This window comes from Vidua macroura, chromosome 12 (genome assembly GCF_024509145.1).
Source record: "Vidua macroura isolate BioBank_ID:100142 chromosome 12, ASM2450914v1, whole genome shotgun sequence".
In the NCBI taxonomy this organism is placed as follows: domain Eukaryota; kingdom Metazoa; phylum Chordata; class Aves; order Passeriformes; family Viduidae; genus Vidua; species Vidua macroura.
The window spans coordinates 19,988,500-20,015,991 of record NC_071582.1 but is presented as its reverse complement, the minus strand read 5'-3'; the positions used below and the strand labels follow the sequence as shown (position 1 = coordinate 20,015,991).

Below are 27,492 nucleotides of genomic sequence, written 5' to 3'. Positions count from 1 at the left end.
CAGCAGGGAATTTCTTTCCCTGTGGGAAGCATATCAGTGCGGAGGTGGCAGCATTTTTGGGGGAGGAAAAAACCGCGATTTTTGAAACGGCAGGGTCCCTGTGCACTGGGGGGGGGGGGGGGGGGTTGCATGACCTGACCCCCGTGCATGGCGTAGCGTGTGTTGTGTGTGTTTGTCCCAGCCCCAGTGCAAAGGTCCCTGTGTCCCGTGTCCCGGTCCCCGTGCCCGGGGGGATGCCGCATCCCCGCCCTTGGTCCTCCCGGCCGGCAGGCGGTGCCCTCGCTGGCACGGCGCGGTGCCCGAGGCCGCTCCTGGAAGCGGAAGCGGAAGCGGCAGCAGCGGCCCGGCGGGGCGGCTCGGCAGCAGCGCCGCCGCGGAGCTCCGTGAGTACCGGGGGGGGAAACCTCGGGGGCCAGGCAGGGGGCTCCGCTCCGGGGAGGACCCCTGGGGGCCTTGGGACTCCTGAGGTGGGCGAGAGGAGGGGGCTTGACCCGAGGTGGCCCGGCCTTCCGCCCCCGGCCAGGCCTGGCCGCCGCCCTGGCCGTGGAGAGACCCCCGGGTTCTGCCCGCCTCCACCCCGGCACCTGTCCCCGGCCTTGGGGGCGCTCCGGGATCTGCCCCTGGCCGTGGAGGCTCCCCCGGGATCTGACTCTGGCCGTGCAGGCTCCCCCGGGATATGCTCCTGGCCAGGGAGTGCCCACCGGGCTCTGCCCCTGCCCGTGGAGGGACGCCCCGAGGTCCTCTCCGGGCTGTGCAGGGTGCCCCGGCACCTGTCCCCTGCCGTGGAGGGACCCCCGCGGTCTGCCCGCCGCCTCCCCACCCCGGGACCTGCCCCCGGCCATGGAGCAACCCCCGGGAGCTGACAGCCCCTGGGCTGACATTCCCGTGCCGGGTGGCCGTTCCCACTGCTATTGGCTCGTTAACGTTACTGCTCTTCGGTTTTTATCCCTTTTCCTGAGAGAAGTAGGTCGGGTTAAGAAATAGCAGCATCTGGGGGTAGGTGGGGGAAGGAGGTTTGTTCTTTGTTGGAATTCTTCAGATGAAACGAAATTTGCAGTTCAGGTTTGAAGGTTCATTGTCAGTTCCTGACGCTGACTAGAGCACAGCACTGCTCAATGCATGCCTTGGACACTCCTTCCAGTTGGACAGGGCTCTTGTGTTCTGGATTTTTGTGCTGTGAATAGTGTGAGCAGAAGAAAGACCAGTGTTTGTTTTGTTTGTGTTGCCAAAGGTGAAACTAAGCAATTTGTGTTAAGATGGGTTTGTGTCAAGGTGCAGAGCGTATCTTTTTTACTCCTTTGCGGGGATGTCTCAGCTGCTCTGGAGAGCCGTGGGAGAGCCAGTCCATCAGAGAGCTCTGCCAGCTGCCCAAGTCTGTGCCTGGAGCTCCAGTGATCCTTCAGTGCCTGTTTGCTCGAGGGAAATGCTTTATTTAGGCTGTATTAGCATTTTGCCAGGCCAACATGCTCTGCCCCAGCAGCATACACAGCACTTGTGCAGTCTTTCCATGCTATATATAGACACCCCTCCCTGCCTTTGAGGATTGACAACCCTACACCTTGGGCTCTCCAGGAATGAACTATGTGACAGGAGTTCATAGCTTGGATCCTTTTGGAACTGCCCTCAGCTCTGGGATTTACAGTGGGAGGACTTGGTTTCCTCTTGCCAGATGTCTGGGCTGACAGTTTCAGCTCAGATACACTTTGTAAAGCCCAGCTGACTGCAGGAAGAGATATGTGCTGAATTAACAGCCTGTTGGGCAGATAAGGCTTGTGTTGCAGATAAATCCAATTGAGAAATGCTTTTTTCACTGTGTCCCCTTCTGGTATTTGTAACTGGGACAATATAATAGTGGTGATCACTGCTAGACCCTTCTGAACTTAGTTCGAAAGGAGATACAAACAAACCCAAGAAGTTATGGGAGAATAATGGGAATAAGGACAAGCTGCCTAAGCCTATTGTGTGATGGTTCCAGATCAGCTACCAGTGTTATTTCTTCTGAGCAGTTGTTGCTCTTGCTCCTCTCCTAATCATCCCCTGTTCTGATATCAGTGTTGTGAGGTGATTTGTGGAGGTCTCAGAGGGAAATAAGCAGGTGGGAGCTTAAAGGGGAAGAATTTATCCACTTCATGACCTAAAATGAGTGGTTGGTCTGTGTGGGCACGGGAAACACAACAGTAAATCTGTGGCTCCGTGAAGTCTTTAGTCCCTGCTGAAAGGCTGAGTGGTGCCAGTGGTGCTCTGTTTTCCCGAGCAGAAAACTATTTCCTAGTTCTCTTACTTCTGCTGTGGGTTTTATTCCCCACATGAAAGGATGATTATAAAGCATTTTTGCTGTGGGGTGTGTTGGGAGTGTTCAGCGAGGGTTTGCTGGAGCTGAAGCTCTGCTGTTCTGTTTTTTTCCAGAAACATGCAACATGGCAGCAGCCATGGAAACTGAACAGCCGGGCCTGGAAATCTTTGAGACTGCGGGTCATGAGGAGCAGGTCCCGAGGGAGGAGCAGCCAAAACTGGAACCTTTCTATGTAGAGAGGCATTCCTGGAGCCAGCTTCGGAAACTGCTCACAGATACACGGAAGTATCATGGATACATGATGGCAAAAGCCCCTCATGACTTCACCTTTGTGAAGAAAAATGATCCCGAAGGACCGCATTCCGATAGGATCTACTATCTGGGTGAGCTGGCTGTGACAGTGGCACTGCAGGGCTCTTTGGGATTGACTGTTCCTGACAGCTGGGTGTTCCTGGCAGTTAAATCTAAAGGGATTCCAGGCCACACTTGCTGGTCAAAAGTCATGATTGTGATCGTAATACCTCATTAAAACTTGTGAGGTAATCTCCCATGGGAGTGGCATGATTGGAGGTGACCCATTAGGCCGGGAAAAGAGCTGGGAAATGTCCTCTGGGGCATGTTCCCAAGCTGGAAGTCTGTTCAGTCCCTTTTCTGTCACTCCAAGTAATACTCTCCAAAAGCTATGCAGGTTTATCTCCTTTCTCTTATTACAATTGTTGGGTGGAATCTTGTTCCCCTTCAAAGTTTCCTTCCAAAACAGAGATTTTAAGTGTAATTTTGAAAGTCCTTTGTGCCTCAGCTGTCGATGAAGCAGGTTTTCCAGGAATCCTGTGGGGAATAAATAGCAGTGTAGGTCAGGGGCAGCTTAAAGAGTAAATATTTTCTCAGCATTTTTGGCCTTAATAATAAAAAACCTCACGTAGTTTGTCGTTCTTGGATTCAGTGCCTCACTTGTGCATTGTTTCACTAATTAATGTTCACTTGAGAGAAGTGATTTGGCACCGTAAGTGATACTGTGAGCAGCCCTCTGAGTGGCTTTTTGGAGCAGGCCTTGTGGTGGAGGAATGCTTTTGTCAGGAGCTGCAGTAGCTGAACATAAATCCATGAAAACCTGGATTAGAGAGAGAAGGAATGGCAGAAGCTGAGGCCTAGGAGTCAGAGCCATGTTCTAGCCCCACTGCTTGCCACTTAGGCTACTTACTTAAGCTCAGGTTTGTGATTCACAGAGTCTTTGCATGTGCTGTGCAGTGACATAGAAAACTGCTGCTCTTTTTCCTCTTTTCACAAGATGGGAGTCATAATCCTTGGATGATGCTGAGTTCAAGCACATCACGGGTGGGTTGAGGTTGATCCCCCTAGGATGAGCTCTGGTTTCCCAAGTGCCACTTCCTGAGCTATAGATCTGGCTTGGCCTTCCCTTGGAGCACACCTGGCTCTCTCTGTGCTGATCCCCATGTGCCTGGGCAGGAGCCTTCAGAAATCTGAGTAGCACCGAGAGAGAGGAGCAGGACAGGGATGGTCAAACCTCCCTAAAGGTCACAGGCTGTGTGTCCCAGACAAGGGAATCGGCACAAAAGCCCTCCTTGATTTATAAAGCTTATGGAATAAAAGGGCAGTAAGAAGATGCAGAGTGCTTCAAGCAGCATGGGGTAAGCCTGGGTGTCATTGTTCTCTGCCTTCTCTGTGACTTGCACTTCTGTGAAGCAGGGAATTCCCAGAGCAAGGCTGCAGTGCAGAGACCATCAGTACTTCCACTGGAAGGAAAGGCCTGGGAAACTGTTCCTGGGCATTTTTGAGAGTGTTTGGTTTATTAACAGAAAGCTAATATACTTTTTTTTCACCTCACTTTCACAATAGCAATGTCTGGGGAGAACAGGGAGAACACGCTCTTCTACTCTGAAATTCCCAAAACCATAAACAAAGCTGCCGTCCTGCTGCTTTCCTGGAAGCCTCTTCTGGATCTTTTTCCGGTGGGTCGTGATTCCTTTCTTGCTTCAAGCACGTGGGATTTGGGGTTTTGATCATGAAAATTTGAAGTTTATTGTCTTAAAAATGTAAAGATTCTCCTTGTAAATGCTAACCCTGCAGCCATCCCAAAATGAAGCACAGCTTTCTTCTCAGTGTTTGGAGTTCCATCCTCTCTGTGTGCTGGATGATTCCTTTGCTGGCAGAGATGGCAAGTGCTAATTTGCATCAAGTTCTGTGCTGTGAGATCCTGGGGTTTGCTGAAGGCACCTGAAGTCTCCAGTCTCTTCCCTGCTGTCTTGCAGGGGAAGTGATGATTCCCCCGAGGATCAGTCAGTGGCTCCGTGACTCATGCTGGAGCAGAGGATCCCTTTCCCACTCACTGGGATGTGGATTCCCTTTTCCCTGCTGCACAGAGCAAGCCTGCACCATCCCATCCCATGCACCATGGCAGGCTGGAGGAGGTGGGACAAACCCCACATGGAATGAGGTGGATTTTTCCCCATGTTATTTCCCGGGGCTGTCAGCCAGACGTGAAACTCTGGCTGTGCTCTCCTCCCACCAGACCAGTCACTGCATGTCTGTGAAAGTGAGCAAAGCCTCTCCTGCTCATTCTAGAAATAACAGACCCTCAGTCTGAGCTTTCTCATACCAGGGAGTATTGGGAATAATGCTGGCCATGCTATGGGAGGAGTGGCTGTCAATTTACAGTTGTGTGGGATCTGATCATGGCCTGCACCTACGAGCGCTGATGGCAGAGGCAAAGCAGGAGTGGGCTTCCAGCCGGCAGCAGGATTCCGGAGGAGGAGGATGTCTGCTCAGCCATCTGCTCCTGGAAGCAGGGTAAGGTGTGCAGAGAAGAGGTGTTGATTGGGCTTCTCTGCCTGTTTTCAGGCCATCCTGGACTATGGGATGTACTCCCGGGAAGAGGAGTTGCTGCGGGAGAGGAAGCGGATCGGCACCGTCGGGATTGCCTCCTATGATTACCACAGAGAGAGCGGCACCTTCCTGTTCCAGGCAGGGAGTGGGATTTACCATGTGAAAGATGGAGGCCCCCATGGATTCACCGTGAGTTTACTCATCTTCTGTCTCTCTGCAGGACTTTGCTCTGGCAAGAACCTCCTTTGGCTTGGAGTGAAAGCAAAGAGCAGATCATCAGCAGTTATTGCACTGGCACAGGAAGTGACTTTGATAACCCTGGAAACAGGGTTATCCACAGGGTTGTGTTTCCATGATTGTAGAAACCTAGATGCAGGGCTATAAGAAGTGGTAAAATTGTGGCAGCAAGGCAGGACACCAGATTTGTTTGATTTTTCATGACTAGCAGTGTCCATAAAAAGCAACAAAAGGCTCTGTGCTCTTTCATGGAATCAGACATCATGTCACAGACAATTTTTGTCCCCAGGCTGCAATTTCCAGGTCACTGTTCCATGGTCAGTGCTGGATGTTTTACACCATTTTTACACCATTTAACTGTACAACTTGCAGAACAAGCAGCCTTCACTCTGCTGGTGCTGAAGCTGGCCTTCAAAGCTGAAATAATTTATTATTACTATAATAGATGCCTGGTGTTTGTCTAACCCTGTTGTTGGGGGTAATTTACTGTATCTCGAGTAGCTTTTGGAGGACAAGGTTGCATGTTCTGCCAGCCCCTTTTAGGGTGCTGTTTTTAAGAATGTGCCAGGCTTCTCTACACAAGCTGCCCTCCGATTTGAGGCTGATCCTCAGCTCTGGGGAAAGAGGCCTGGTGGGACCATGGTAGAGGCACAACTTTACTTATAAAATATCTGCATAGTATTTTTCTGTGTATAAAGTGGGTAGATTCCTCTCTAAACATGTGTTTGAAGTCAGTGTCCACACTACTGTAGTCTTCTGAAATCCAGGTTACTTGGTGGATGTGTTCCTGTGTTATCATATCTTACTGTATTTCTTTTTAATTCCAAATAGCAACAGCCTTTAAGACCCATTCTGGTAGAGACCAGTTGTCCAAATATCCGGATGGATCCCAAGCTTTGTCCAGCTGATCCAAATTGGATTGCATTTATCCATTGCAATGACATCTGGATATCTAATATAGAATCCAGGGAAGAAAGGAGGCTGACGTTTGTGCACAATGGTAATGCATCCTGAATTAAATTCTTCTACCTCCTCTGCACTTGTTCTTGCTAGACTGCATTGAGCAATGCCACTAAAGGTTCTTCTGAAATGGGGGTAATGGCCACTGTTTTTTCCACCTTGTTTGTCACATTTATAGACTTCCTGTAGTGCAGATACTGTGGGATGATTCTTTTCCCTGCACTGTGCAATCTGGCAGAATGAGTTGCTTGTTGGATACATATGGAAGGACTCTTCTCCTGAAACACAGCACATTGCTTTTCACTGGAACAGCCTTTTTTGTGTGGAGGAGCTGTGGGTGGAATAGAGCTGGAGGAAAGTTTCTGTCAGAGAAATCAGGCTGCAGAGACTTAGGAACAATTTAGGCAGTTTCTGAATAGCACTGGGGCTTCTGCTGGCCCCTCATACTCAATAACTTAGGTTCTCACTTCTTACCCTCTTCAACTCTGTTTTAGGCATTTATCCTGGAAGAAAGAAAATGGGAAATTGTGGCTAAACACTTTAAAAATCAATTTCATTTTGTATTTAAACGATATAATTTAAATTTTAGTCATTGAAATTTCTGACACTTCGTAAGAATGCTTTAGACTATTTAAATGCTTAATATTAAAATATTATGTAAGTACAGTAAAAATAAACTGTAGCAGTGACTCCTTCTCAGATGATAATTATTTATGGAGTGCTGCTAAGTTACCTCCAGGGTAACAGGAAAAATATTGAAGCCCTATGGATATGCCATCATGTTGAGATGTTATGTAAGTCTGTTACTTTTGGTTTGTACAGTGAATGAAGTACTGATGCTTCCATTTTTTCTGAATGTTCATGGTTTCGGTTTCAGTCATTCAGAAAGGTTTGGGGTTTTGATTTTCTTAAAAGTTGTACTTCCAATTCACTGAACTCAAGTAGAGAGAATATTTTCTTTCATTGACTAATTGAGAGCCTGATTAGGTTAGAAGTAAGAAGAGAGAACGGCTTTCCTTTCCTAAAAGAAGCTACCGGGTCAGAGAGGATTAAATCCTCCCTAAATATATGAACAAGGAAGCTGGAAGCAGAAAACAAATCTGCTGAGAAGTCAGATTTATTATCATGTAATTGTTCCCCTGGGGGTGAACTTGGGCTGTATTTGGGATAATGCAGAACTGGTTTGGTTCTGCAGGACATCATGAACTAATTCTTTGGTGTCTTTTTTTAGAACTGGCCAATGTTGAGGAGGATCCAAAATCTGCTGGCGTGGCTACTTTTGTGCTGCAAGAGGAGTTTGACAGATACACTGGCTACTGGTGGTGCCCAAAGGCACAGCCCAGTAAGTGTGGGGATCCAGGGTGTCTGACAGGCCCTGTCCAGTGCAAAGCTATCTCTTGCTCTTGCTTATCTTTATGCAGTTTGGAATTTGTCTCCTTTGGAGCTGTCTGCAGCAGGGGCAGGTTACAGGGGCCTTGTGAGCACTGGGGGGAGAGACTTCCCTTCTCACAACAGAGGTGGCAGTTGTAGGAGTTTCAGTGTTTTGCTTAATGAAACATGAATCACAGGCTTTGTTGGATTTTTCTTCATCCTTCCAATCAGCTCAAGCTCCTGAGAGAATATTGTTGTTCTGTTCTGTAATTCTGTAATGTTAATTCATTTACAGCATTGGATGGGGGTAAAGTTCTTCAGATTCTTTATGAAGAAAATGATGAGTCAGAGGTAGAAATTATCCATGTCACATCACCCATGCTGGAGACAAGAAGAACAGATTCCTTCCGGTACCCCAAAACTGGTGAGATCCTGAACTTACATCCCTGTTTCTGGAAGACACCTATTTTATTCCATGTGCCTGACAGCAATGACTCTACAAGACTAGAGCAGAGGGGTATTGAGTCTTTGAACTGGTGTCCAAGTGGTGCAAATGTGTTTGGGGAAGCTGCTCAGGAGGCTGGGTGAGTCACTGGTGACCGTGCTGATACTGCAGCCATGTGATTACTGAGGGCTCTGGGTGTCAGGAGTTGGCAGGAACCCTCTCTCATTGTCACTGTTTGAGCCACTCTCTGGGATCCTGGAAAACCTGAGTTGTTGAGGAGTTGATTCTCATTATAGCCCTGTGTTTCTGAGGGAACAGCTCCACAATTACAGCCTTCTGGGGTTTTGGAAGGGTTTCTGTTTAGCTGCTGGCAGTGCCCTGGCAGTTCAAGTTCTGGAGGACTCTGATCTCCAGGACTGCTCTTGGACTTTGAACAGCAAACCTGTCCTGCTGCACCCTGCCAGAAAAACCACCTGTGGTCACATTTGCACACAGTGGATGATCTGGAGGCTTCAGCAGTGAAGGGCTGAGGGCAGGCTTGAAGTGGAGTGTCACTGGAAGCAGGGAAGTGAAATTTAAGCAGACCTACTGAGGGCTGATTTACTGTCAGGTGTGGGGCAAGTTGGAACAATTCAGCCCTTCTGAGATGTCCCTGCTGTCACAGCAGGACACATTGCTCAGGTAACAGTGTTTGCTCTCTTTCCTCACTCCTGAAATCTTCATTTTTTTGAGAAATATCTTCTGTTTGGCTGACCTTCTCAAGCTGCAGAATTCATTCAGATCTTGTTGATTCCCCAATTCACTGGAAAAGCTTTTCCTGATTTACTACTTGTATCAAGGATAGAGAAAGGATCAGTGTGAGGCTGGGAAGCAAGAGGTGACACCTTGTGGTTTTTTGGTGCTTGTGAGTACTCAGATTTCTGAGAGTATTTTGCCATGGCTCTATTCAATGCAAAGAAAACAAACTAACAAAAGCCCAAATCCCTTAAACAATATGTAGCTTTATTATTGTAATGGCACTAGTGAGGGCAGTAGGTTTTAGGTGTTTAATTTTCACAGATGCTCTTAAGCACTGGATCACTTTCTATGTACCACCACAGCCAAACAATGAACCAAAGCTTGCTTTGCTGTGCCAGTCACTCCTGAGCATTTTCTTCCACCCTGTGTAAATGCATGCACTGACTGTGGGAGAGAAGACTGACTGGGACAGTAGTGTAGCTCTTGATCTGTTTGCAGGATTACATCCTCTAAATCCCCCCACATTAGCAGTCTCTTTTTTCCCTGCCTGGTTCTGTGCTGTCTCTCAGACATGCAGGGAGGCTATTTGACCAAAGAGCATTCTGCTGTTTGCCTTTTCCAGTCCTGTATGAATAACACCACAATAATGCACAGCAAACAATCGATGCCTGACTGTTAACATCTGTTTTTATAGGTACAGCAAATCCAAAGGTCACTTTCAAGATCTCTGAAGTGACAATCAATGCAGAAGGCAGAGTAAGTCTATGTTCTGTTTGTTTGGTAAATACATTTAATTGCTGTGATTTTTTTTTTTTTTAATAATTTTCCAGTTCTGTGCAGGGAAACTTTCCTGGTTGTGATGGCTTCCTGGCTTCTCTGGGGACAGTGCCCTTGGCTCATTTCTGTGCAGATACTCAGTGTGCAGCAGTATTTCTCAAGGCTGTGCTTTTCTTTGCTACCACTGGTGTGTGAACTCAGCTGCAGAGCAGAGTATTGTAGGTCTGGATGGTTAGACCTTCTTATGTGACTGATCTCTTGATTGGCTGCAGATATTAGGAAAATTGGAGTGCAAATACAGTATATCACCTTACAAAAGCATGAACATATGGAAAGAGATGAACTTTGCTTTTGTCCTGGGATGTTTTAAACAGATGCAGAAATTTCCACAGCACAGATCTGTCCAAGATCTTTGGACAGATGGGAAATTAATCTTATCAAATAGATACATTAGCAGCCATAAATTATTGGAATTCTCCCAACTCTTGATCTACTTCAGCCATCAGCAGTCACCTGCTGGAATAGTGATGCTGGTGTCAGCCAGCAAAGGCAGGGAAAGCCTTCAGGACCTTTTGGGTACCACTGGGATTTGTTCCCAGGCCCAGCAGGGACAGACTGCAGCACTGCATTTCATGGATTAGAACCACATTGGTAACTGGGTGTCATGCAGGATGTTCAGCACCTATCTATGAAAATCCTACAAAAGGGCTTGGTACAAATCACCTCCCCTTTACAGGGGGGAACTGAGAATTCAAATGAGTTGTGAGAGATGAATGATGGGTTTGTGAGCAGCATCCAGATTTCTCTGGTCCCAGCCCTGGCTGTACTGGCAGCGTGCAGTTCTCCTGCTGTGCTGGGGTCTGGCTACAGACAGGGTTCAGTCCCCTGTGTTGCAAAGGCTGAACAATCTAAATTGCATGAGCTGCACAGAGAAAGTCTTCTGTGTCCAGGCTCTCGTCGTGCATGAAAAACTGGTTGTGGGGGTTCATCTCAGTGTCACTGAATTGCTGCTTTGTCAACAGATTGCAGATGTTGTGGATAAAGAGCTAGTTCAGCCCTTCGAGATCCTCTTTGAAGGAGTAGAGTACATTGCTAGAGCTGGGTGGACGCCAGAAGGAAAATAGTGCGTATGTTAATCCTGTCTCTGCTCAGAGGGTTTGGGGTCATACAGTCAGAAGCAGATTGTAGTGGTCTCTGTCTTCTTCCAGCTTAAGCCTGCTTTCACTTTTACATTGCTACCAACTTGTTTGTGCAAAGGGGACCATTTTTCCAAAAGCCAAACCAGAGCCCTCCTTGTGTCTTTCTCTGCTCCCTGGCCCTACTGCTTTGGGTTTGGGCACTCGCAGCCTTTGATGTGTGTGTCCTCTCAGCATCCCTGTGAGAGAGAGTGCAGTGCTATTATCCCCATTTTACAGATGGGGAACTGAAGCCCAGAGAGGTTAAGTGCCTTGCCATGGTCACGCAGGAAGTCTGTGGCTGAGGAGAGAAATGAGCCCAGGTCCCCCAGGCCCTAGGCTAGCGCCCTAACCACTGGACCATCCTTGCTGACCAGACTTACTGATCAGAAAACCTGCTGTAAGTGCTACTTACATTTGCATGTCATTTTAACCCTGTAGATGATGTAGTACAGTGTTTCTAACTCACCAGAAGCTTCTCCAAAAGGATATTTCACTGAAAGGGTTGTCCAGCCCTGGCACAGGCTGCTCAGGGCAGTGGTGGAATCACCATCCCTGGAGAGACTTTAAAGCTGTGTAGATATGGCACTTGGGGACATGGTTAGTGGTGGGCTTGGCAGTGCTGGAGGGATAGTTGGACTCGATCTTAAGGGTCTTTTCCACCCCAAATGTTTCCATGGTTTTCCAGAAGCGCACTCCTCCAGGTTTTGAGTCTAAAGATGGCTTTCACCTTTTTAATTTCTTTCCTATCTAAATCTGGAAGAAATCCAGGGACATATTTGCTGTATTATCCTGCTTTTTGCAGAATTATTGTTGGAGCTACATATAAAGCCATCGGAATATGGCAGGGGCTGCTGCTGGTCCCTGTAGGTGCCAGTGATATTCTCTGCCAGGTGTAGATCTAACAATAGTATTTTCACAAGCACCCTGAAATTTCAACTGAAATTTTTTCTGCTTCATTAATCCCTCTGATTTTTCTCTTCTCTTTCTCCCTTGAAGCACAATTCAAATTGGGGAGAACAGAATGAGTTAAACTTTTGAACTTGCAGTGCTTATGCAATATTAAAATGAAGCAAAATAGGTTCTTGTGATATGGAAGAGATTTGTTTATGTGGGTGAAATTTTGCACGTGACTTAATCTGCAATTGAATATTCTTGACTCCCTCAAAACGCCTAGTGCTACTGAGTGTCTGCTGAGATTTTCAGACTTTTGTCATACTCATGGTTGCCTCTTATTTTCTCTAATATCTGTGTCCTCAACAGCATCTGGTCTATCTTGCTGGATCGCTCCCAAACTCGGCTTCAGATAGTCCTGATCCCTCCTGCATTATTCATCCCCACAGAAGATGATGCAATGGAAAGACAGAAACTTATTGATGCTGTACCAGATTCTGTTACACCTTTCATTATTTATGAAGAAACAACAGACATCTGGATAAACGTAAGAATTTGAATTTCATCCTTCTCTGACAGTTTGTAGCACTCGAGCAACATTGATGTTACTGTGCTGCCAAGGGGAGTGATCCCATCTTGCAAGTTCTGTGCATATTCAGTGCTTCCTGCTGTAAAAAACAGGATGCAGAGAACAGATTTGGGATGTGAAAACAGACCTGCTGTGCTTGAGTAAATGCAATACTCAGAGCCAGGAGCAGAGCCCAGGGCTCTGGGTGTTCCCAGGTAGCCCCTTCCCCACAGTGTCACTGGCACTTTCCAGCTTCTTGGTGCCAGTTGTTAGCACCAGCAGTGCCACCAGACGAAATACTCTCCAGGCAACAAAGATGGATCAAGATGACACTGGGTGAACAATCCTGAGTCAGCTAACAGGCACTGAACCCCTCCTGAACTACATCTGGTCTGGTGAAACAGATTAAGGGTGTTATGTTCTGGTGAGCTGCAGGGCCTGTGCTGAGAGCAGTCATGGGTGTGCCTGGTCACTGCTGTAAACTGTGCCTCTCCTCACACTGCTGCACATAAAGATCCCTGTCTCTGCAGTGACATCCCATTGGAGGTGTGCCTGGGAACATCAATCACTGGCACACAGTTGCATTTTTCAGCAGAGAACATTTGCACAAAGCCTTCCAGTGAATGGTCACTATACAGCAAGTGTTCTCTTATATACCACATTCTCTTCTTAGTGTTTAGTTTCAGGATGGTGCAGTGAGTTTCCCTTTCTCCATTTTTACTGTCTGAAGTGGTTCTTGACTGGCTGCTCATACTGTAAAGAAAAATGCTCCCAAGTCCTCCAGAGATTATCCCTTGAAGCAAGAGCTGGCATGTTGATGAGTGGGAAGATGATGTCAGCTCATCCTTCTTTGAATAATCCTTCACTTAGAGGCATCACAGGACAGAGGTCTACAGAGCTGGACCCACCTCTGTGTCTAATCTGGAAGGGCAGGTGCAGAAAAAATTAATTAGTTTGGTGACCAGGATATAGAGTTAGACTGGCAGAAGGCTGGAGCTGCAGGGAGATGGCACTGGCTGCAGACCCTGCCAGCTCCAAGTGTGACTGGTTCTCCCAGTAAGGGCAGTGCTGCACCCAGTCTGTGTTGAGCAGCATCAGGAACATATTTTGTGTGACTGCAGTGCCAGAGTCCTGCTGACAACAGTAATCCACTATTCTGTCTCCTCAGATCCATGATATCTTCCATGTCTTCCCTCAAACCCATGAAGATGAGATAGAGTTCATTTTTGCCTCCGAGTGCAAAACCGGCTTCCGGCACCTGTACAAGGTCACCTCGGTTCTGAAGGAGAGCAAGTACAAACGGTCCTGTGGAAGCCTCCCTGCTCCAAGTAAGGGGAATTGTGGTGCTTTAATTGGGCATTTGTTGCTGACCAGGGAGGAAATAAATGTCCTTCCAGCTGGCAGGAATTATGGTCTTATTGGAAACTTCTGCTATTGTCCAGGAAAGCACTTCAGTGCACAGTCATTCCTCTGGAAATTGTACAGGGGTTATTCTGTTTTCAGCATGCCTTAGTTTTAACCCTGATCCTTATGGACTAGACAGAAAAGTTTCCAAAAACCAGATGGGAAACAAGCTCCCTGTGATACTGTGAGCCATAGTTGGCTTTTCCTCTTCACTGCTGGAACTTGGTCTTGCTCAAATGCAGGAAATTGCTGTGTGCAAAGCTCCCAGATTGTTTTTTTCCACAGCATGTGTTCTTAAATTCAGTTTCATGATGTGATACTTAATTTACTTAGTGTGTGTTGAAGGCACCTACTGACCTCTGTATGCACAAAAAATACACCTAATTTTACTAGAGGTCCCAGGTTCATGCAACTGTTGTGGGTCCTTTTCCCACATAGCATTATATCCTGAGCTGATTAGATTTCTCTGAATGCATCTGAGTTCTTTTTCTTGCTAAATCTCTCTCATTCTAAGGGAAATGAAATCATCTTATAAAATCAGAGTTCTTGCAAAATTCTCCATTTTTGACACTTCATATTTCCTTTGCCTGGCTGTTGTTCAGTATAAAACCTTTATTTCTATGCAAGTGACAAACTATTTTTAGGAATAAAAATCTCTGTGCATTGGCTACTTGCAGGTGACTTCAAGTGCCTCATCAAAGAGGAGATAGCAATTACCAGTGGGGAATGGGAAGTGCTTGGCAGACATGGATCCAATGTAAGTCTTGCTCTTGCTTCATGGATATCCTGCCACACACACTGTAGGGAGATGGTTCCTTGGAGGGATCAGCATAAGTTTATTAATCCAGTATGGTTTTAGCCAAAATACACAGTATTTCTGTTCTGTGAGCTTGCACAAGGAGGGAGGGAATGATCCCCAAAACACTGCTCTTCTAGCTCTGAGCTGGATGAATTCTTTGATCATTTGAATCAAACTGACAGAGTTGTAGACAGTGAGAGCAGTTGTTTGGTTTGGTTTGTTTGCTGGGCTCCAACTCAGCATTATGGAAGTGGGGCAAGAGGGATTTGGGGCAGTAGAACTGGATATTGAGGGATGTGCTGCTTGTTTTGTTCCTGACAGATCTATGTGGATGAAGCCAAAAAACTGGTGTACTTTCAAGGCACAAAAGACTCACCTCTGGAGCATCACTTGTACGTTGTTAACTACGAGAGCCCCGGGGAGGTGAAGCGCCTGACAGAGCGCGGTTACTCGCACGCCTGCTGTGTCAGCCAGGTACCTGTGCCTGCCAGGGCTGGCTGGGCTGCTCTGCCTTAGCCAGGCTTATCCCGTCACTCAGCAGACAGGGCAGTATTGATATATAACAAAAGCAGATTTTAGGCTGTGTTGTGCCCTCCTGTACATTGCACAGTCTGTGTAAAACCATTCTGGAAACCAGACTTGAGCTCCTGGTTCTGTTGCTCTCCAGCTCACTTCAGGCAAAATGAGCTGGGATTAATTGTTTGAAACTCTTTGAGCCTGACTCCCTGCCTGCAGTGGACTAGAGAGCAATCACCAGAGGAGCCTGAGCAGCATTGGGTGGAGTTGCAGGAATCCAGGTGGGAATTCATGGCCCAGAAGAAGGTGTGTGACAAGCTCCTCATGCCACACTTTGATTTTCAGGTGTGTCTTTGGGTTTGGAGTGTTAAGGACTGAAGTGTTTCAGTGGCAAAAGTGCTCAGATTTCTGGTTTAATTTGGTCCTTAAGCATCTTCTGAAATATCTAAATGCAAAAGAAATGATCACTTGCTTGTGGTTGCACACCAAGGAGTTCAAGGCATATTCCTTTTCTCCCCAGGACTGTGACATGTTCATCAGCAAGTACAGTAATCAGAAGAACCCCCACTGTGTGTCACTGTACCGGCTGACAGGATCAGAAGATGATGCAGCTCATAGGACTAAGGAATTCTGGGCTACCATCTTAGATTCAGCAGGTAATGGCATGGGTGAAGAACAGGAAAAGGACAAGCAGGATCACAGATAAAAGACATCCCAGCGTATGCTTGCTTGAGATTTGCTGTTGTGGCTGACCAGACTTGTCTCTGGAACTCAGGCTTGTGTGAGGAGTTCTGTGAAGTACAGGAGGGATGTTTTCAGCTCAGCAACAAATGGATATAAACAGACCATGAAGGAATTTGGAGTGGAAATTACCAATTTTCTCCTGCCAGTTTTAGCTCAAGGAGCAATTTAAATGCACTCACTTGCTCTGTGTGCCTGCTAAAGAGTGTGTTCCTGGGGAGGGAGGTGCACTTCTTAAATAGTGTGTGCTGCTGCCTACTCCTGTCTTCATGAGACAGCTCCTGGGCTATAATCTTTCACTGGATTTCTGTTGCCTTTCATTTCTCCTTACCTGAGGCACACTCCATGTCCTGTGCTTTCCATGTGTTAATGTAGGGAGTCCTAAGTGGGATTAGGAAGGGATGGGACATCTGTAATGGCTGTGTCAGGGAAGAAGAGTTACTGTCATTCACAGGAGAGCAGGGATGGGAATGTGATAGGGCTCAGAAAGCTCACCTAGGGCTGGGGCATTTCCAACCTCTGCCTGCATCCAGCCACACCCACTGGAAAGTGTGGGAGAGCCCCACTGGGATTTCAGTGAGACTGGTGACAGGACAGTGGTACAGCAGAGCTGTGTTACTCACCCATTCCTGTTAAAACCAGGTTCTCTGTTCCCTCCCATGGCAGGCCCTCTTCCCGATTACATTCCCCCTGAAGTGTTCTCCTTTGAGAGCTCCACGGGGTTCACACTTTATGGAATGATGTACAAACCCCACAACCTGCAGCCTGGGAAGAAGTATCCCACAGTGCTCTTCATCTATGGAGGCCCTCAGGTGAGTTGGAGAGCAGTGGGATGGGCTGGCAGGGATCACTCCACTGCTCTCCTGCAGGAACACTTCCTGCTCTGTGCTGAGAGCAGCAGGTGACTGTGGTGACATTTTGCCTGTTTGGTGAGTAGATGCCTGGCCAAAGGTGCTGTAAGGATTCATTGTTCCCAGGTCATGGATCCAGGCACTGCCATTTGTCTGAGGACAGGTATGGAGTAGCAGAGCTGGAACTAGGAGAAAGGGAATCACGTAGTCCTTGTTCCCAGTTCTGTCTCCTCCTCCTCTCCAGTTGCTTCACTGGACCTCAGTTCAGCTCTTCGTACCTGACACAGAATGATTTGTTTTACTGGGAGAAGAATTTATTGCATAGCAGGGAGAGGGAATCCTGCAGCAGGGAGTAAGGATCTTGAAAACTTTACATTATCAAATTGTTTAAAGCATTTAAAGGAAAGTAAATGTAAATAAAATCTGAAACTGGATTAATAGGTGACCTCTGGATTCTGTGCTGCTCTTGTGTTCCAGGTACAGCTGGTGAACAACCGGTTTAAAGGAATCAAGTACTTCCGACTGAACACTTTGGCCTCTTTAGGCTATGTTGTCGTTGTCATTGACAATAGGGGTTCCTGCCACCGAGGGCTGAAGTTTGAAGGAGCCTTTAAATACAAAATGGTAAGTGGGCTCTGAGTCTGGCTCTGTTCTCAGCCAGAGATGGGTTTGAGTGCCAGTGTTTGGCGTACACTGCGCTGTGTGTTTGGCGTACACTGCCTGTGTGACACTTCTGGGGTTTGGGGACAGGAAATGTGTATAGGTGAGAGTTGAGGGAGGAAAGATGCTTGATGTGGGAAAGATAAAATGTCATGGTTTGAGGTTGTGAACCAGCTGCAGCCTAACACAGGGTGGTTCATAACGAGGCTGTGACTCCTCAAAGATACAATTTGCAGTTCACGTGAAGCAGGACAGTTGCCTTCTGAGCTTGGATCACTCCTGAGTACCAAAGCTCTGAAGGTGGTTACCTTTGGCAATCCTGAGAATGTAACTTTTGCCTGTAACTAGCAGAACTTTGTCTCTGCCCTGCCAGGGACAGATAGAAATCGATGACCAGGTGGAAGGGCTGCAGTATTTGGCGTCGCAGTACGACTTCATCGACTTGGAGCGTGTGGGCATTCACGGCTGGTCCTACGGAGGCTACCTCTCCCTAATGGCTTTAACACAGAGGTCAGATATCTTCAGGGTATGTTCATGCATTGAGTACTTATTCTGGTGGTGCAGACAGAATTTTTTCTTTAATAGTGTGACTTCCATGGGTGGTGACAGCACAAAAACCTTGGAGTTTGCTCTAGACAGTGCAATGGCTGGCTGTTTTCTTCAACACTCTTCTATTTGGGTGACTTCAGAGAGAGAAGTTGCTTTTCTATCAACTGTTGGAGTGTTGAGCTTGCAATGACTTAGCTGTGCTCCTGTACCTCTACCTCTCTCTGGTCACCTGTGTTAAAGGTACCTTAGGTACATCAGCTGCTGCCCACTTTGTGCCAGCTGAGCTCTTTCTGTTGTGAACCAGGTAAGGGAAATGATCCTAGTGAAAAACAACACCTCCTTCTCATCCTCTTTTTGGCCCTGAGGGAGTAGTTCCTTTGCAGACTGATCTATTCCCAGATCAAATTGCCCACGCTGCTGCATAGCAGTGTGTTCTGAAGCAGCCAGGAGGACAGCCTGGGGATGGGGAGAGGTACTGGAAGGAGGTTCTTGTGCCTGCCTGACTTTAGACCACTGTAATAAACAGCCAGACTGCCTTTGGGTAGAGGTGTGGGAAGAGCTGGTTATTGCCCTTGAGATGTGTTTTGTTCTTTGTGGCTACTCTTGCTTTCTTTAAGTCCAACCTTAATATATCTGGGATGTTTGACAGTTATTTGTCTCAATCCTTAACAATTATTGTATTTTTACCTTTACAAACACCTGCCTTGCAAAGGGGTTTTAGGTGGTTTTGTGATTTTTTTTTTTTCTGGGTATTTTTTTCCACAAGCCTCTCTGCAAGCTGGTGGTAGCTGTGCAGGGTAGTTTGTGGAGTCCTAGGGAGCTGTTTCTGTTAGACATGCAAATGGACCCAAACCCACAAAACCTCACAGAATGCACTTCCCTCAGCATGCCTTGCAGGGGGTACATTTAGAGTTGTTTCCAATTTACCTGTAGGCTCTTCCTGGTTTCCAGCACGCATGGATCGTAGATGAGCTGAGCTGTGCTCTGTGGGAACTGGGGCAGAGACAGGAGGATTGCTTTGCTCCTTCCACAGTTACAGTGGGGATGAAGCCATGGGAGGGAAGGACGAGGCCAGGTCTGGGGGCAGTGCTGTCATTCCCAGGTCGGGGGGCAGTGCTGTCATTCCCAGGTCAGGGGGCAGTGCTGTCATTCCCAGGTCAGGGAGCAGTGCTGTCACTGCCAGGTCTGGGAGCAGTGCTGTCATTCCCAGGTCAGGGAGCAGTGCTGTCATTCCCAGGTCGGGGGGCAGTGCTGTCATTCCCAGGTCGGGGGGCAGTGCTGTCATTCCCAGGTCAGGGAGCAGTGCTGTCATTCCCAGGTCAGGGGGCAGTGCTGTCATTCCCAGGTCTGGGAGCAGTGCTGTCATTCCCAGGTCAGGGAGCAGTGCTGTCATTCCCAGGTCAGGGGGCAGTGCTGTCACTGCCAGGTCAGGGAGCAGTGCTGTCATTCCCAGGTCAGGGAGCAGTGCTGTCACTGCCAGGTCTGGGGGCAGTGCTGTCATTCCCAGGTCAGGGAGCAGTGCTGTCATTCCCAGGTCGGGGGGCAGTGCTGTCACTGCCAGGTCTGGGAGCAGTGCTGTCATTCCCAGGTCTGGGAGCAGTGCTGTCACTGCCAGGTCAGGGAGCAGTGCTGTCATTCCCAGGTCGGGGGGCAGTGCTGTCACTGCCAGGTCAGGGAGCAGTGCTGTCATTCCCAGGTCGGGGGGCAGTGCTGTCACTGCCAGGTCAGGGAGCAGTGCTGTCATTCCCAGGTCAGGGGGCAGTGCTGTCACTGCCAGGTCTGGGGGCAGTGCTGTCATTCCCAGGTCAGGGGGCAGTGCTGTCATTCCCAGGTCGGGGGGCAGTGCTGTCATTCCCAGGATGGGGGGCAGTGCTGTCATTCCCAGGTCGGGGGGCAGTGCTGTCATTCCCCTCTCCTTGCCACTGGCAGGTGGCCATAGCTGGAGCCCCTGTCACGCTGTGGATTTTCTACGACACGGGCTACACGGAGCGCTACATGGGCCACCCAGAGCACAACGAGCAGGGCTACTACCTGGGATCCGTGGCCATGCAGGCAGAGAAGTTTCCTTCTGAGTAAGTTTACTTCTGGCTCTTGTCTTCTTTTTCCTACCAGGAAAGTATAAGCCCCATAGACATATTTTTATTTCCCCGTTCTTGGTATTTCTCTAATTACAAATGCTCACATTAAATAATATTTAAAAACCCCACAATGCTCAACACTAATAAACTTAATACTCAAATGATCATTTGCATAATTAAAGACCGTTTCATCTAAGCCCTTTTATACTATATTTTGTGTCTAAAGAAACAACAAACATATCTTCAATTTGATTAGCACTTTAGAGCTACATTAAGCTAAATAAAAATTAGTTATTTGGGATGTTTTTGTATGTTCTGAGGCTGTCTCAGCGGAGCAAGATGGGTTTTCTTGCAAAAGAGCTGTCAGTCAGCAAGGTTTAAGGCCTCATATTGTTGAAGCTAGGAAGCATTGCTGAGAAATAAATAAGATACTCAGGTGAAACGTCTGACTGTAATATGCATGTGCAGGAAGAACTTTCAGAGGAGGAAGGAACAGGTTCGAGAAATGTATCTATCCAGAGCAGTTTACAATTGTGGAATTACTGCTTTCAATGCAAATACTCTTTTCTGGGGAGTGTTTTTGTAGGGGTGTGTGTGGACTGTGAAATGAGTGGGATGCTGTCTAGAACTGTTTGTCTCTTGCTTTTCCCAGACCAAACCGTTTGCTGCTGCTGCACGGATTCTTGGATGAGAACGTTCACTTTGCACACACCAGTATTTTGCTCAGCTTTTTGGTGAGAGCTGGGAAACCCTATGACCTACAGGTAAGGCCAGAACCAGGGTGTAAAGTTAATGTGTGTGTCTTGGAGGAGTCCAGCATTGGAACTTTGCTGGGCACCTTGGAATTCTAGGATAAAATTGTAACATTTGAGCCAAACATTTTTAAAATGTTAATATTTTATGAATTAACAAAAAGAAAAAAATGGGCAAATAAGCAGTTAAGGCTGTTCCTGAGGAGATCTGCAGCTGGAAGGCAGTGCAGCAGTGTTCATGCAGCATGGAACAGGGTTCTGCATTTAATTTAATTAAACCCTGCTGGCTCAGTGCAGGTGGAGCCCAGGGATCCCACATCCCACTCTAGAAGTGGGAATGTGCTCTGGCCAGGAGCTGCCTCTGCTCAGCCAGGCTGATCCCCTCCAGCACAGCTGGATCCCAGTGGGTTCTCCTGGGTTCAGGCAGTGGAGGATGAGGTGTGTCAGTTCAGGTGCAGAGTTCATGCAGGGACATTCCATGGACATTTGGAATGTGGCTCTGGGACTGATTTAGGTATCGGCGCCTTGCGACTCCTGTGGATATTTACGACTTTATTTTACATTTCAGATCTACCCTCAGGAGAGACACAGCATCAGGGTCCCTGAGTCGGGGGAGCACTACGAACTGCACCTGCTCTATTACCTGCAGGAGAACCTGGGCTCTCGCATTGCTGCCATGAAGGCCATGTGACTGACCTCAGAACTCTGCTCCACAGCTGCTCTCCGGACAGGGAGGTGTAGGAAACTAGAGAAAATAGAATGGAACGTTGCTTTCTGGTGCCTGCCACACGTACACACCCTCACAGACACTTTTTTAGAAGTAAATTTGGTGCCATACGGGAAATTAAAGTACGGTGATCTAATAACTTTAGTTATTAAACTTTAAGCTGTAAATAAAATCCAATGTCTGTGGTATAATACAGTACCATGGGTGTTCTATTGGGGGACGAGCTGAAACTGAAAATAACGTACTTCTACAGCACCAGATCTTCACTTTTTAGAAGAATTATGGCATAATTGATGTATTTTTACAGTGTGTTCCTTGGTATATTATTACATTATACTGGATGATTTACTCACTACACAGCAAGAGTTTACCTGAATGGTTACAACTTTTATTAATTTTAAATGCTATCATATAGCTTTTATGCTTTGTGAAAGGGATGTGTCTCACTCCTTAGAAGGTGGTCACAAGTTGGACACATCTCCTGACTAGATGTTAATTGTTTTTTAAGAAGAAAGACTTTTAAGCTGCCTCTTAACATATTTAAAGTTTGGATTCAGATCAGTTGATGCCAGGTTCTTTGATTCCTTCTCTCCTAGGATAAATCATTCTCTTTTCTTCCAGCAGCTTGAGAACCTATCCTGATTGTACTTGATTTCAGTGGAGAAGTGAATTGATACTTTACTGTGATATGGGCATAAGAATCTTTATTCTGAGGTGCAAACTAACTTAAGTTAAAAATCAGAAACTGTAAACTTTCAAACAAGCTTCAAAGAGCATCCTGTTGAGATTTTTCCCTGATGTTCACTCTGGAGCTGGGTTTGCAATACTCCTTCCTCACCCTCACATCAGCATGATACTGGCATATGCATCCTGTTACAATGTAGAAATTCAATCCTCTAATTCCAAGGTCTGCAGGGTGTGTGTGGGGAGACCTTACATGTGAGGCAATATGAGCTGTTCTGTTGAATTTCCTCATGTATGAGGGGCTATTTCCCAGGCTCATGCCGTGTCCAGTCCCCTGTTCCTGGGTCCTTTCTAGCACTACTGTGCATGATGATGATGCTGTCTTTGAGAACCCCTTTCTGTACAGCTTCAGGTAACCCTCAAGGAATTGCCATCCCAGCTGTGTTTTTGCTACTGAGGTTTTAACTAAGCAGCAGGCTTGGCTGAAAAGCCTAAGTGTGTGAAGGCACTTTTAACTGACAACAGGTAGTTTAGGATAGAAATCCATAGAAAATTGTTCTCTTTAATCCAGAAAATTCTCCCCTTGGGACTTGCCTCTGAGACTCTGATAAGTTTTAATGGTTTTCTTAGAACTTCCTTTTCTTTCTGTTTTGGTACTAGAGAGAAGCAGAGCATGATTTTCTTTTCATCTGCTGAAAATATGGAATCACTCTCAGTCTTTACGCTCCTCCTTGTACTTCCCTTGATTTTGTACTGTTCAGCTTGATCCCAGAAGTCTGGGATTTAACAGAGTCTGGCTGCATCGGATCAAACTGCATCGTTTTTCAGTTAAACCTCTGGGCATGTGCACCAAAGCGAGGGGAGCTGGGGCAGTTACACGGTTGTAAAAGCCGTGTGTGAGAGCAGGATCTGTTTTTTGGGATACACAAAGGAGCTAAAGCCAACAGGCTTGCAGGGACTTTCCTCCGCAGTGGGGAGCCTTGGTTTGGCTGTTTGTTGGTTTTCAGATCGCGGTGATTACAAGTGGATCAGTTAAAACACCGTTAGCAGCTCAATAACGGGCTGACTTTGGGAAGGGCGTGGCAGAGAAGGAGCCCAGCTCCAGGAATGTCTTCTCTTAGTTAATTGTGGCTGAAGCAAAGGCAGCATCCCTGGGGAGTGTCGACGGTCAGCACCGAGAGAGGAGGACATGTGAAACACAGCAGTGGGTAGAGACAAAAATAAGCTGTTCCTCTGGAATTCCATTGTGTTCCCAACGTGTTTATGCTGTATTATATATACATATATCTATATCTGTTCATATATACATATATGTATAAAATTACCCATGGATAGTATTCACCTTTTCCAAGGTTGTTTATATTTTGTTCAATATTAAATTAACTTGCTTTTTTGGGATGTTCTTGTTCTTTTTCTAGAGGTGATTACCCTTGAATGTAAATGTATATGATTTTTAAGATGAAATTGATCCTTTTGTTTAAAAAACAGAACAAAAATGGCCTTCATCAAACAGTGCTTTTTTGGGGGACTGAAGAACTAAACATTACATGAGTAAACCAGGCTGGGTTTGGATTTGAGGCAGGATGTGATTATAAGTGTTGACATAGAATTTTTAATAATGCATCCTTCCACTGCTTAAAATATAGACATCAAAAAGCTATTAAAGTACAATATACTGTAACTGCTCTGTTTTGCAACATAAATTATGGATTCTTTCTTTCCTACCATTTTCTTTTCTTTTTACTGTAGTTAAGCACTTTAAGACCCCATGCTCTTTTATCCTGTGGAAGTGCTGGAAGGATTTATCCACCAGAGTTTTGTAGTTCTTGCAAAAGAGATGCCTTAGATGAAGTCTGATTCCAGCTCAATTCCCAGTGGAGAAAGGCCCCATTGTGATCGAGACTGCAGAGGTAGGAAGGTGTTAGTGCTGAGGGACTTTGCATCCTTATTTTTGTGGGGAGTGGTATTCCTGCACCTCCTATGGCGAAGTGTTGGCCTGGCCAAGGACCAGGACAAGGCTGTACCTTACAGTCCTGGAGATGGGAATGTCACTCAAGGAGGTTTCCAGCCTGTTTGATATTTGGGATTGTACTTCGTCACTTCCTGCATGTTAAAAACTCTCTTGGTTAACGTGAGTTTTAAGCAGAACAGGTGAGGTCCTGGGGAAGCACATGCAAGGGAGGTTGTGGAGCAAAAAGGTGTGAGGGGGAGCCTTTGCTGTGGCTCCCAAACCAGAGGTTGGTATATCCCTGTGGAGGCCCCTCTGCCTTCCAGAGGCTCTGTGTCTGCCCTGCTCTGAGCAGGGGCAGGACTGAGCCTTCCTTGCATGGTGGATATTTAGTTGCACAGGTGTCTTTGAGATGAATGTCTTCATATGTTTAAGAACATATATGAAATATGGGGATCTGAGTGCTGAGATACTGAAGTTGTGGTGTGTTGGTGTAGGCAGTTTCCTGTCTTTTGAGGTGGTTGGGTTTGGTTGTGTTCGTTCCTGGTGAAAGCACGTTCTTTCACCCCATTTTAGTGCAGCTTCCAGTGATGCCTTGTCAGTGTGGGATGTGCAAAGCTGTTGGGTTTCACCCCCACCTTGTTTTGTTCTCAATGATCTCTTTTTATTCAGAACACAGTAAAATTAGTATCTACCCAGAACTGCTTAATTTTTACAAATTCAATGGAAAAATGAGCTCAAAGCACCAAGCAAAGCTTTGAATAACTAACTTCATTATATTAGAATGGAAAATCCATTCCCTACTTACTAGTGGCATTTGGAAATAGGCTATAGAAAAACTTTCTGAGTGGGATAGTGTAGTAATGTTTTAACCCTGGAGCACCTGTGACTGAACCTGGGTAGGAAATTCTGGAGAATTCTCGTACTCTGAGTTCCAACCTGTATTCCCTGCCAGGAGAAGTGGGTTGTGCTCCTGCTGTGTGTGTCCATGTGTCTGGCTGTTCTGCTGCTGCCGTGACACCCAACCTCTGCCCAGGCAATAACAGTTTGAGTAAGGGAAACATTGGCCAGGTGAGAGCCCTGCCTTGGGCTGCCTGTTTCCTTCAGTGCCAGAACCCTACAGAGACTTTCCGTGTGCCCCTGTGGAAGGGGCAGAGAGCTCTTCCTGCGGTTTTTCCTTGGCTGTTCTGCGCAGTAGAAGTTCAGGTGTTTAATTTGAGAACATGAAGTGCCTGCTGTTTGCGTTAACAAAATTGCATGTCTCACTCCAGTGGGTTTATTGGGCTCCCTCCCTCCCCCTCCCCAGCTCCATGGCTTTTAATCATGTAAAGTGGAGACATTAGTTTTGCTGCGTTTTATTACAAAACCTTTGTTGCAATAAAGATGCTGCTAAATAAATTGAATTAAATGTTGGGTTTTTTTCCACCCTATTTTCAACTGTCTCTCTCCTTGATTTAGGGGAGCTTGTGTGTAATTAAATCTGTGCTCTCGTTGCGCTGTGGAAAGCAGCAGTGATGTGTGTTTGATGCACGTTGGGTGTTCCACAAAAGCATCTGCCACGTTTCCTGTCCCTTGTGGTTTGGGAGATGGATGCCATCAGGAAGACCAGGCATTTCCTTGGCACAGCCACATTCCCTCTCCTGGGTGTTTCCATGTGAATGCTGTTCACAGCCCTCTGCAGCCACCAGCTGGAGCTGTCGCACCGGGGACTGCAGGACGAGGTCGCCGAGGTGGGACAAGTGCCACGGGGGAGGAGGTGGTCCTGGAGCCCCGGTGGAGGAACCTGTGTGAATGGAATGGGCAGTGCAAGAGAAGAGATGTCCCTTCGTACAGTCACCTCGTGCTCAGCCTCCTGTTTGTCTCTCCGAGCAGAATGGGCTTTGCAGGCACCCCAGTTCCATGTAGTGCTATCCCAGAAGGTCTGGGGGGCAGCTCAAGGCAGATAAAATTCATGTTTTTATTTGTTCCTGGTTTTTCACCCACAGAAAAGCACCCCCTGTTCAGGAGGGGGGGAAGCACTGGCCTGTGCTCTGCCCCATTCCTATACAAGGTTCCCAGTTTGCAATCCTTAGTGTGCATCCATGGAGGCTTCTGAGATGTGAGGCAAAGGAGTGAAGATTTAGCAAAGTCCTTTCAGGCTAAAGGCATGGTATATTTTTAGTATTTGGGGTCACAGTGCTGGTCTGGGACAGGATAACAGGAAAATCTTTCCTGGAAGAACTTAGGGCCTGAGCACAATCAACCCTCCTGTCGTCTTACGGGATTAATAACAAAACTGCAAATGGCAGCTGAGATTAAAGGACTGTGTTTTCCTCCCCAGCATCAAGTCTTTTCTCAGGATAATCATTTTCCAGACTGCTCCTGCCAAACAGACCTATGGAGAACCAGTGCTGGTTCAGTTGAGTTCCTTGGCACAGGCATGCAACACCACTGGACTGGCCCTACAAGGCTGCATGTTTCCCAGGGAATTCCCAAAATCAGGATTTCCTCTTGTAAAAGCAAACAGCAAGAGACTGCTCCAAGGTGAAAACCAGCAGCAAGGAAATGATGACCCAAAAGCAGCAAGGTAGGGAGCTGTGGGAGGAAGGAGTGGTGGTACAGGGCTGGGACTGCATTCCCTCCCTCAGCACTTGGAGCCATGCTGTTTGCTTCCTGCTGGAAGAAAAGCCCTTTTGCTTTTCCAACAAAGATAGTTTGAACAATTTGCTTTCACCATTGCCCTCCCTCTTTTCCTTTCTATTCTACTTGCAATTTCGTTAGAAATAGATGAGTAAATACCGTGTACGTTTGTGTGGGAGCTGCGGTGGCTTGTGGTTTTATGATTTTCCCCCCAGCTGTGATTCATTGCTTTTTACATTTTTTAATCTATTCCCCCACACCCCCTCCTGCTCTCCCTGTCTCCTTGCAGCCCAGCAGCTGTCGTTATCAGTGAAATGACTTGACATTATTTTGCTGTACTTTGTTTCTATTCATTGATTTGTTGAATGAAAACTATTTATCTGGCACTGACATGCGAGATTGGAGCCTTTCAAGGAGAGGCAACTCTGCAGTATAATTTTGCTCCAAAATGAGCAGGGCAAGAGCTCAGTTAAACCAGCCCAGCTGAAATCCCTGGCCCCATGATGGAGCAGAAGCAGTGGCTGCACAGCCTACAGAGATGGTCTATAGGAAAAGCATCTTTCCTTATCCTGCCTGTCCCCTGGGAAGCCCTGCTGGGCTCTTGTCAGAGGCAAATGAGGAATTTCTCTAGAGCTGGGGATGCAGGGAGGTGCAGGAGGGGAGGCAGGTGCTGGGCAGCAGGTGTGCAGTGTCTGACTGGGGTTCCCAACATCAGGAGGATGTGGAGCAAGTCCAGAGGAGGCCATGCAGATGCTCAGAGAAGCTGTGGCTGCCCCATCCCTGGAAGTGTTCAAGGCCAGGTTGGATGGCCTTGGAGCAACCTGGGATAGTGGAAGGCGTTTCTGCCCATGGCAGGGGGTGG

General features: G+C 47.1%; 1 protein-coding gene across 2 annotated transcripts; it reads left to right on the top strand.

Moving 5' to 3' along the window:
* The first annotated feature begins 335 nt into the window (after nt 1–335).
* DPP8 (dipeptidyl peptidase 8) lies at nt 336–25,414 on the top strand. 2 transcript variants are annotated; one of them, XM_053988162.1, is made up of 20 exons: nt 336–383; nt 2,407–2,676; nt 4,151–4,263; nt 5,153–5,326; nt 6,206–6,374; nt 7,566–7,676; nt 8,001–8,129; nt 9,583–9,644; nt 10,688–10,788; nt 12,104–12,281; nt 13,471–13,630; nt 14,384–14,463; nt 14,827–14,979; nt 15,542–15,677; nt 16,429–16,574; nt 17,091–17,237; nt 17,647–17,799; nt 19,752–19,894; nt 20,553–20,664; nt 21,221–25,414. In XM_053988162.1, the coding sequence occupies exons 2-20, from the start codon at nt 2,418–2,420 to the stop codon at nt 21,341–21,343; spliced, it is 2,649 nt and encodes an 882-aa protein (XP_053844137.1). In that variant the 5' UTR covers nt 336–383; nt 2,407–2,417; the 3' UTR covers nt 21,344–25,414. The 2 variants fall into 2 exon arrangements, with proteins under 2 accessions (XP_053844137.1, XP_053844138.1); XM_053988163.1 differs by lacking the exon at nt 336–383 and adding an exon at nt 978–996.
* The last annotated feature ends 2,078 nt before the right edge of the window (nt 25,415–27,492 follow it).

What these genes read in the sequence shown, in the direction of transcription:
- DPP8 (XM_053988162.1), top strand. Translation starts at nt 2,418, where the DNA reads ATGGCAGCAGCCATGGAAACTGAACAGCCGGGCCTGGAAATCTTTGAG. An exon ending in TCATCTATGGAGGCCCTCAG is followed by an intron (nt 16,575 to 17,090) that starts GTGAGTTGGAGA and finishes CTTGTGTTCCAG; the next exon opens with GTACAGCTGGTGAACAACCG. An exon ending in AGAGGTCAGATATCTTCAGG is followed by an intron (nt 17,800 to 19,751) that starts GTATGTTCATGC and finishes TGCCACTGGCAG; the next exon opens with GTGGCCATAGCTGGAGCCCC.